At 39.3% G+C, this 11100-nt stretch overlaps 1 protein-coding gene across 1 annotated transcript; it reads right to left on the bottom strand.

Moving 5' to 3' along the window:
* Positions 1-6122: 6122 nt before the first annotated feature.
* Positions 6123-9042, bottom strand: LOC119730031 (ficolin-3-like). The gene is made up of 3 exons (XM_038202820.1): positions 8875-9042; positions 8012-8261; positions 6123-6473 (listed from the first exon to the last, which is right to left on the bottom strand). The coding sequence occupies exons 1-3, from the start codon at positions 9040-9042 to the stop codon at positions 6211-6213; spliced, it is 681 nt and encodes a 226-aa protein (XP_038058748.1). The 3' UTR covers positions 6123-6210.
* Between the last annotated feature and the right edge of the window lie 2058 nt (positions 9043-11100).

Here is an 11100-nt window from a genome sequence, read left to right as displayed (position 1 = left end):
GTCTGGATTGGCCGAGAGCGAGTCACATGTTACTTTCTAATTTTGCTATCTTTCTGTGCACGGCCAAAAGTACTATGCGCATAGCAACCAAAGTGCTTTACCATTAGCAACCAAAGTACTATTTCCACGGCGCGGTATTTGTGTGCAAATGCATGCTGGTGTGCGCGTTGTGCGTAGCGCGTATTATTCAAAAGAGAACGCGCCGCAGACTTGGGTTCAAACATTTTGTGAAGGGGTAGTTTTTAAGAGAGAAATACATTTTCCACCAATTTTGTATTGAAATTGAAGTTTATTTCAACTGTGTTCAGATTTAAATAATGTAAAAATTTAAAATCAAGCAGAATCTGTGGGTGAAGTGTTATAAAACAAATACTGAATGCTTTATCTCGTGGTGAAGTAAAACTAGCCTCCCTCCGTGATCCATGGACCATTCTATTTTCCCTCGGCTTCGCCTCGGGAAAATAGAATGGTCCATGGATCACCTCGGGAGGCTAGTTTTACTACACCACTCGAAGCATTCAATATTTGTATAAGGCCAACAAAAAAAATAAGTCGGTCTCTGGTCAGCGCGCGCGTCGATTTTAATCATGCGCGTCGATCTTTTTTTCCCCAAAATGTCCCGCGGTAGCTCCAACAGCGCCCTCTATTTCCGCACCTCCTCAATTTTTTTGTACCAAAGAGCACCAAGGAATGGGAAATTGCACCAAGGCAAATGATCGAAAGCACCAAGGCAAATTATGGAGGACACCAATGTACATGAGGACACCAAAAAAGCAAAATAGTACCCCACCTTGTCTGTACAATCCAAGCTTGAAGAAAAAAAAAAAGCAAAAAAAAAAAAAAAAAAAAAACACGTGGCCGCGTCAATTCCGGAACTTTGGTCTGACCAGAGACCGAATATTTTTTTTTGTGGCCTAATGTCGTGTATGTTAAAGGTTGAGTCAAAATCGATCAATCCAAATTACTGTACTCACAACAACAACAAAAGACCCCGGACTCAGTTTGAATGGAACGAGAATAGAATTGAATTCTTTTAGTGAAAAATTGAATCAGCTTGCGTAGTATTGTAAATACATGTAATCCAGCTATAAACAGCATATTACCTTGCGAAACCAAGTACCATTCGCTTTTATTATTTGATTCCTAGTGCAAAGCATTGTGCGATGATAAGTTAACACACTGTAGTGTCTACAAGTTGTTCCATTTTTATAACACAACATGTATCATTTTAGTGTTATTTAAACATCTCTGTATATACATTGAAGTTAATATATCCCAAATTGTACAGGGTGAGAAAACAAGAAAGTGACCTGCATAAATGATTTGTTTCATAAAAAGCAATCAAATTGTATACACCAAGTAAGTATGTCTGAAAAGAGCATGTTCTTCCACTCGTATAAAAAAAGAGTTACTGAAATTGATACATGCTATCAGAAGTTGTGCATGTTTTACTAAATACTAAATACCATTGGAAGCTGTTGAGCTGAAAGAGGGGACTTTATTTATAACTCGTGAACTAGTGATAGTTTGCGTTAACACCATGTGGAAAATCTCTTTTGAGAAGAAGTGTAGTTCTGAAAAGAACCGGTTGGTAGTGAAGCAGCAGCTCACAGTTCTTTTCAGAACCCCACTTCTTTTCTTTTCAGAACCACACTTCTAAAAAAAGATTGTCCACCTGGTTTTACGGTAAACCTTCACTAGTCCACACTACCACCATGCAAAGTTTCAAAGCTGACTTAGAGTTTGTCTTGTGATATACTTTGGCACAGATTTGTTTTGTCGTAAAAGCAATGGCGCTTAATCCCTCCTTCAGAGGTTGACCGAGGTTCAGTATTAAGTGATACTTAGAAGCAAAGTCACAAACCTTTAAACCGAACGGAAAACACTTTTCACTGCTCTGTTATGGAACAAATTATGAATCGGACGTGAGTTTTATAGAGCTACTGAACATTTGCCTAGCAAAGGAAAGGTAGGCTGGGGGTAACCAGCCAAAATGTTAAAGACGGACAGGTGCCCGTGAAAGCCTCCCGGCTGCCTTGCTTAACTTATTTTTCTTGAGACGGCTGAGAAGCTTTCATGTCAGTCAAAGACTGCTGTTCAGGCGCGGTTCTACCGGGGGGGGGGGGGGGGCGAAGGGGGGCTGTAGCCCCCCCCCCCCGAAATTTTTTTTTTTGTCTAGCCCCCCCAAAATAAATTCCGTAAAAAAAAAATGCATTAGCAAAAAGGAGGATGTGATGTACATGCGAACGGTCTCCCCTAAAGAAGAAATAGCCGTGACAAGGGTGCATTAGTTAATATATTGTGAATGATTTTAGGATTTATTGGCGCTCCCCATTGAAAAAATGGCATGAGCCCCCCCCCCCCCCCCCCCCCCCCCCCCCCCCTTATTGATTTTCGGAGGCCTAAGTGTCTGGAAAAAATAACCGGTCAACATTTCAGCACGCCTCCCTGAAAAAAATGCTGGATCCACCGTGCTAGCCCCCCCAAAATATTGGTTCTAGAACCGCGCCTGCTGCTGTTGAAGTTCTACCGGGCGGTGATTGAGAGTGTCTTGGCACAGTCAATCATCGTTAGGTGGGGCAATGCCACAGCCAATGACCGGAAGTGTCTCAACCGAATCGTTTGTGTTGCTAGTTGGCTCATAGGATGCCAACTCCCAACCCTTGACGATTTGTAAAGAAAAGGGCCAAGTCTATCATAGAAGATTTTATCCAGTACACAATTTTGTGTCCAGCCCATTAGATAAAACAACCGATACAGATTAATGAAATCAGGCTCCAATCGTTAGCTGTTTTAATTTTTTATCCAACAGCAGTTCGCATTGTCAATGATGTTTTATGATGATGTACCAGTATAGTTGGTTAGGGGCCCCTTTTTACTACTGTATTATATAATTTACTTTAACAAATTGTTATTATTATCATAATGTTACATGTATTTCATATTTTACTCTTTATTTGTTGTTTTTGGTAATACTTGTTGTGGGTGTGTGTGTTTTGAATCTCTTTCAGCCGCACATGAGGTTCATTTCACTGTATATGCGGTTGTATTATGTGTGATAATAAAACAATATGATACATTAACAATGTTGCCACAACGACTACTCGGACTCAGTCAATCCAAGAATTGTCAATCCAAAATTATTTAGAATGTAAATGTAAACTAAGTTATCCAATTTTAAAAACCCATACTCGTACACATTGGTAATCAAAAACGCCCCCCCCCAAAAAAAAACCCACACACAGTTTGTTTTTAAAAGGTAGGCCTATCATTAGTATACAAAATGCAAATCTTACCAAATGAGTTATGACACTGCAATTTTATATTTGTGAAATTATGTCGATAAAAAAACTTGTATTGAATTGATATCAGGGTATTTTCTTACAGTGCTCAAAATTTTTAAATAAAATGACCCTTTTTATATCTCTTTAATAACAGCTTCTTTCCAATTCCGAATCGATGCTAAAAATTCATTATTATTGCTGTTTACAGCGTCTATATTGTACTTTATAAACAAAATGTTCCACAACATCACACATTTGCATTAACTTCCGTTTTTGCAAATATTTAACTATACTATGCGACACTATACCACACTTACTTTTTGGTTGTTAAATGTAATACGACCTGACCATTTGATATGATTTATTTTCCAAACATCATTCTTACATTAATGAACAACTGGAATTAACGGAATATATAGCAATGAAATGATGAACGGAGGAGTCTGGCCGTAAGCCTGAACTAGGCCAGGTCCTCGTGAGTAAACAATTACAATAAATTTAGCAGAAAAAAAAAACACTTCAACTTAAATAAATAGATATAAAACTGAACTAATTGCGAATTATAACAGAAGTACATTAATAATATTACTAAGCATTATTATTATTTATTTACTATTACTACTATTATTTGTTCTGTTGAATTAATAAGCGAAACATTTTGAATAGTTTATTTAGATGTAACACATTTTTCTTGTAATATTAGACGTAAAACATCATTTTTCTTGTAATAATAATAACGGAATAAATATGTGCTTGGAAGGTTTTAAACAAGTAGTTTTAAAACCAGCTCAGCGACCTGGACGTCAATAATGGCTCCAGCAGAAAGCGAGGGAAACTATAGGCGATCAGGCCCCTCAGCCGGTTTTATCTGTAATTATTTTATACCGGCCAAGCACATATTTATTCCCATTCAATTTACCTTTGAGTCAAAAAATCAAGTCAAAAAGTAGCCATTTCCAACGATTTTGGTCAACAGTTTTACTTCATTTTTTTTAACACCCCTGTAGCTATGCTACAATATGTGCCTCTCGCCATTAGTCTAAACATCTCCTTATAGCCATTATTTTTTTTCTGCAATCAAGTATAGTAAATGACCATAATGCGCATGCGTCAGTTTGTACCGAAATGGTTCTCGGACTTTAATTCCCTTAAAAACAACATAGGATAAACCAAACAATGCAAAACATAAAATGTTCGGGATTTCAGGCCGTAATGTCCCTTAAAGAATAAATGAGAATGGTAATATGGGACAGTGCTTCGTATCTGACTGTAATCAACACTACGGCGTATACGGACTCATTGATAGTATTGCGCGTGCCTAAGTGAAGATTGTGAACGTTCAACCAATAAAAGGGAAACTTAAAGGGGTAAGATTTCATAGAAGTCCAAATATGTTCATGTGACACCGAAAAGGTGTTGAAAACCAACCAGCCGTTGTTTTAGCAACCGTTGAAAATCCCCCATGTGACGGGCTCTCGACCAATAGGAAAGGGTAAAAGTCTCGGGTATTAGACAATGGTTTGAGGGGAAGCAGTGGAAATTACTGGTCCCTCGGTGTAGGTCAGTTTGACTACCTCCCGACGCGAAGCGGAGGAAGGTAGTCAAGCTGACCTACACCGAGGGACCAGTAATTCCAACTATTTTCCAGAAATCAACCCTGCCGTATTCGTTTTACTACACCTCATAAATATTTAGTAGGCTCACTGTCTTTTTAGTAGCCTCTCTGCCTTGTCGATAACGGCGATCCTAGATTTTGCATATTTATTCAGCACAATTCAAGTTCTTTGTCACAGTATGAAATAGTCTGGTGCCAACACACTTTGAAGTGTTTTTACTGTGGTTGTAACAAGGATTGCAACAACAGACTGGTTCCGTAAAAATTACATGTCAAAGACAACATGTCTTCGAGGCGGGTTCCATAGGGAATTTTGGTGCTACCAGAAAAAAACTACCGCACGGCAGCGAGCTGGATACTCACCGGTATGACGTCACCTGGGCGCATATCATTTTTACTTCCCGGACGCGCGGCGAAATTGGCCAATGATGCGCTTCAATTTGATCATGAATATTTATGAGGTGTAGTAATCATGAATACCGGTTTAAATACAGATTTTTAAGAGATATGTCTTAAAACGTTTTGTTTTCAACTACCGATTGATCTAAGAGGAAGGAGTGGGAAGAGAAACACGGATCTTTGATGTTTAACTGCAAATAAATAGTTAGATGACCATACTCTAAAAAATGCAAGTCCTTTGAATTCCCTATGTTATCCTGATGGATGTCTTTGTGAAAAGACTCGAGAGTGAAGTAGGCAATAGATCCCTATAATATTTAAACATAATGACTCCGAGGTGGTATTTATATAACTCACGGATAGGGGGTGTATTAAATTTATGAAAAAGGGGTGCGTCGTGTGCCCTTGATTTTGAGTGGTTTATTACCCTGAGTGATTTCTTTTGTGTCACAAGAATTGTATTTAAATTAGATCAGTTGCTGTTCCCCCATGCTAGCGCTTAGCAGTTGTGGTAAAGATAACGTGTTATATATAGAAAGTAGGGCTTCCTTTAGTAACATATCCATAAACAGCTAAGAAAGATAAAATGTGAACAGTCAGTTATGTATGTATCTTATAACTTTGTGGTTATCGTATTCTTAAGGAAAATAGTCCTTACTTTTGATGAACTTTTTTACACCAACGCGTCCTTAACTTCAGTTACTTTTTGGCAAAGTTTGATATTTTTTATTATTTTTATAAATGGCAAAAGCCACATATTTAATCTGACACATTCTATTTAAATGCATACCAAATGATGGAAATACCATCTAATGATCGAAAAATATTGAAAGCTTGGATTTCAGGGTTCGAAAGGGATTTTGAACGGCTCGGATGGGTGAGATAGGAAAAGGCCTGGGCTTAGATGCCCGTTTACGGCACTCGATACAACCAAATGGAGCTGGACACTATTTGCCCTACAGATAACCAAGAAGAAGGCCACCTCATACCGCGGTAATCTTGCCCCGTGTAGTTGACGGGATAGGAATACTCCCCATTCAGGTTAGTCGGCACGAGATCCACATTCCCGTCTCCTCCAGTACAAGTCTTGAACCACCAGCCTCCCTTCAGCTGAGCGGCACAATTGGCGTTGCCATCGGCGTCATTGTCGCGATCGTAGGTTGAGAACGGCTGGCCTGAGCAGAAACGGACAAGAAATACGTTAAGAAATGAAAAGCACCGGTTTTTATTCTGTAAAGGCGTTGATATTCAATGTCGGAATAATGTTCAATGTGCTGTCACAGAACATTTTTCGACAATTCTCGGATGTGACTCAATTTCGATATAAAACCTGGTGCAGCAAACTGATCTTGCTTCATTTGTAAATGGGTTGAGCAGATCTCGAATCATTTGTAGTTTTAAATAAGGGAATGAAAAGTGCAAAGGCAATGTGAACAATCGACATTCGCAGCAATCAAAACGGACCAAAAACGCACCAATTTATGTTTCGACTTGTAAAAAGAAAATCCCTAGTGCAGGCGTACTTAATCTGTTTCACGTAGATTTAAAACCATGCGGTATCAAACATTATCGTACAGATTTTGAGCAATAAAGTCTTTTAAAAAATAAATTATTCAGTAAACGAACGCATGGAAAATATGGGTTTTATCGAATCACATTTTACACTGGGCACATTAAGGGTGCGTCGCCCGGTAACGCGCTGCCAACAAACGTTTTGCACGTGTTCCGTGCGCCAACAAGAGACGGCGTTTTTTGACAACTTTTTAGAGCCCCTTGGACGGGACACGACCACTGATCTCTGGGCCCAATATCACAGAGCTGCTTAACGGTAAGCAGAAAAGTCGTGCTTTCTAAAGCAGAAAATCATGCTGCTGCTTAAGCACTATTTCATGCCGTGAATCTGCTAACGGTTGCGCGTGCATGGAGATTTCTGTTGTTACATCACTGTTTTATTCTGTTCTTAAGCGTGCTTTCGCTGTGCTTACTGTAAACGGTCCCTATAAAATAGATGGAGGCTCGGTAAGCACAAAGTCGGTTGTTAAGCAGGGCTATGCTGGACACAACGCGTGTGCGTTCCGATTCGCGCGTGTATAACGCAGAGTACGCACGACTGATTTTATTCAAAATGTGCACAAAGCCATGGCGTTTTTCCGTCAGGCGTGGTCGGTGTAATGCGTTCGAATGTTCTCCCGTGTCTCCCTAACTATCCCTTTCTTACCGATGAGAGGGCACTTTTGCACGAAGCCCATCATGTCCTTTCAAATCAACGCTAAATTGATGATGCTATTGCACAAATTTAATCAGCGGCGCTCTCCTTTGTACAATAGTAAACTCACAGACAGTCGTGCGCGTCAAACCGTGATTTGAAATCATAAATAGTAGACAAGGGATGTTTTTACAATCGAAAAATAACTTCATAGCTAATTTTGAATGGAACATTTTGAGTGTGTGTAAAATCCCTACGCCGAGAGGTGAATTTGACCATTTGCTCATAGTTTGGATTTTATACATCGCAACCAGCTGGGCCAGGCAAGTCAGAGCCCTTGATCATTTGTCGATCGGTTGCACTAAGGCTACATTTGAAAGCAAGCGCATTTGAGTAGGTTACGACAAGCTCATGCGGGAAAATATTCTGTAAACTGTATAAACTACGTGCGTGTTGAAAGTAAATCCAGAATTCTACGAATTTCATCATTTTGTAAATTAACCATACCTGATAGACTCCTATAATCCGTATTCAAAATGTAGTCGTCACCCAAGATCTGGACTTGTCGAAAACGGGAAGTACCAGAGCTCTTATCTCCTTTCAGTGAAAAACGTAGTTCCCAAGTGCCTTCCGAGGTCAGCTGGCGTACTATCTCGTTGCCCAGCCAGAACTCCCCCGTCAGATCACCGAAGCCGTCTCGGTACTCGGCCCAGCTACGGGTGAAATTCACCGATCCATCTTTACGATTCTGAATCACCTGGAACAAATAGTTACCCCGAAACAAAGTTAAGTTATTATGTGGTATTATAATGCGCAACAGTTTAATGCTCCTAGCCCATATATATCATTGCAATGAACGCCACGTTATTCCAATACCACGTGGTACGTTGAAAACGCGTGGTTCAGATCTTTACACCAGTTAAAAATAATAATACTAATTTCCTTGGATTGGACATTAATTTGGGAGACATTCCCTATAGACTTGAGCACAGAATTTTTCAAACTTAATTGTGCCCTTACCCAATGTTCCCTTGACATTTTCCCACGAAATTCGGTATGTTTACTAATTAGACACCAGCAACAAATATAATCTAATTGCGACGGTAAAATTTTGCCTCTAAAGGGGGCTGTGACATTAGGGAGAAATGAAAATGTCTCCCTAATGACCGATGTCTCTCATCGTGCGAAGAAACTACGATAACGTGTCTCCTTAATGGCACCATTACACGTATAATGATAATCATAATTTTTAATAACATACATTTATATAGCGCCAGTTGTCTGCAAAGTTGTCGCTTTCTTTTTAAGGACAATTTTGTTGAACTCCACTTAGTTTGAACATGAATTGGAACACGATTGGAGAAACTTACAATAAACGACTGTTTGCAGGTTACAGCCAAACCGTTTGGGTATTGCTTTGGGTAGATATTGACCACACCATAGGAAATCCCGCCACCACTGTAGCTTTCCTGGCAGCCAGCATATCGGGGAACATCTACAATCAAATCAATCAATTTATTGACGATAAAATAGGACATGGCGTCAAAATTAGATATTGAATCTGGAGTGCACTCTTTCCAACCCTCTTTGGCATGATATGCAAATATATATCGATTGAAAAACATTTCTACATGGAAAATAATTACAGTGGAGCGTCACTTAACCGAACACCGCTACACTGAACATTTGACAATACCAAACATCGTGCTTGGCTCCCGATTGGTGTGTACAAAACGTACCGAATATTGTTGTTGATTCCGTTGGTTCAACGGTCGAGACAGATTGTCCAACGGCTTTTTTTATTAGCATTACTTCATTCACAGTTTTTGGAAATATTTACCTATAATAAAGCTATGTAAACCAGTTTACTTTAAACAGGCATGCATAAAGTATTTACTGCACAGTACGAGATTGTCAAAAAAACACGCAAAAACCCTATCCTGCTCTAAATTGCCGTTGCAACCAGGATATAACTTTTAAAATTATTCAAAGGACACTTAAATTCCAAAAGAAGACGAGAAAATTACGAGCAGCAAATGGTGAATATGCGCAAGTCTGACGTTACTTTCCAAAACGGAGATTTGTTTCCACAATAAGGTACCTCTCTACACCTGTAAATATTTTGCAAAGTTTGCAACAAAATTTTCGATATTATTTTCACATGGATAGGTACCATTTTGCCGTTTTGGAGACCATACATGCCTGTATGTTAGCATTGTGATAGGACGATTGAAATGTAACACATTGCAAATATTGTTTATGTGTTCTAACCGAATTTGTTTTAAATGAAATTTCGGAGATTTGATCACTTAAAGTTCTCCTTACCAGTCGAGTGTCGTGTCCCTGTGCATCGTTGGTGTAGTTCTCGAGCGGCTGCTTGCATCCAATGTTCACCAGGAAGCGGCTCCGGTGGCGGACCGAAGTAACTGCAAGTCCTCAACTGACTCTCAACAACGACTGTATATGTATATAGCGGATGGAAATTGAAATTACACGGTTCATGCTATCACAATTTATAGGTAGGTCTATTAATTCACATTCATAATTCATTATACATTTAGTCAGTAGCGGAATACTTTTTGAATTCGAGAATCAATATTTTTAAAGGAAAGGAGTTTGAAAATAGTTCGATTGTGTTTGTTTTTACAGTATTGGCTTCATTGTCTTGGAAGTTTAATCTCAGTCCATCGGTGGAAATGACATCCACACAAATTCGAATATCTAAGTTGTATTCACATGTTTGGTTTTAATCAGTGGCGTAACTAGAGGTTGGGATAGGTGCAGACTAGATACTTGAAAAGTGAAATCGAGACGCTTAGAGAAGCAAATTCGGGAAGACCAAATCGGTCGGTCTGAACAAATTGAGCGCCGCTTATCGTCCGATCTTGTTCATGATTGTCCTTATGGAAGATGTTATCAGTTGGTGTGCTTGACAGGTTGTGAGCCAACTTACAAACGTATTTTCTTGAGATTATATATATCAGTTCAATCTGGTAACGTTATATAACCTAAATCCCTCCACTGGTTAGTCATTGGGTGAGCACAGTTTGTTTTCACTCTGGCCGTACGTACCCACGAAATGCCGACTTTTAGACACCCCCCCCCTTACGCACGGAATACGTAGGGGCTACACCCCACACCTCTCCCCCCATCCGTACGTATACATAATTCATCATTCTTGACTGTACGTTTCCGGTGTACATGTACCCTGTACTGTACATGTACATTACGCTAAGCTTGTAGACTAATGTACCTAAGACATAATGACGTCACGCTTGGTTTACATGTGCGCTTTCCCATGACTCCATAGTGAAGCAGTACATTTATTGAATAATTTCGAGGTTTAATGACGTCTGAAAATTCATCTTAATAGTGGGGCAGAAGGGTATAACGATTTTCGATGCAAAAAAAAGCTGGTCCTGGTAGGTATAAAGTACACTGTTTTCATGACACTTATTAAAAGCAATTGCTCTGTTACATGCGTATAAAAAACCGAAATGCGAGTAAAAAAACCCGAAACCCAAATGTTGGGACCATTGTTTTAGTAAAGTTCTACATGTAGCACTTTTAAAAGCTACTATACTAAAGCCCAATTC

This window comes from Patiria miniata, unplaced genomic scaffold, assembly GCF_015706575.1.
Source record: "Patiria miniata isolate m_02_andy unplaced genomic scaffold, ASM1570657v1 HiC_scaffold_22, whole genome shotgun sequence".
Lineage (NCBI taxonomy): Eukaryota > Metazoa > Echinodermata > Asteroidea > Valvatida > Asterinidae > Patiria > Patiria miniata.
Note: the sequence above shows the minus strand (reverse complement) of the source record. Positions and strands in the feature narration are given on the sequence as shown.

What these genes read in the sequence shown, in the direction of transcription:
- LOC119730031 (XM_038202820.1), bottom strand. Translation starts at nt 9,042, where the DNA reads ATGTCCTATTTTATCGTCAATAAATTGATTGATTTGATTGTAGATGTT. An exon ending in CCTGCAAACAGTCGTTTATT is followed by an intron (nt 8,262 to 8,874) that starts GTAAGTTTCTCC and finishes TATTTGTTCCAG; the next exon opens with GTGATTCAGAATCGTAAAGA. An exon ending in GGATTATAGGAGTCTATCAG is followed by an intron (nt 6,474 to 8,011) that starts GTATGGTTAATT and finishes GTTTCTGCTCAG; the next exon opens with GCCAGCCGTTCTCAACCTAC.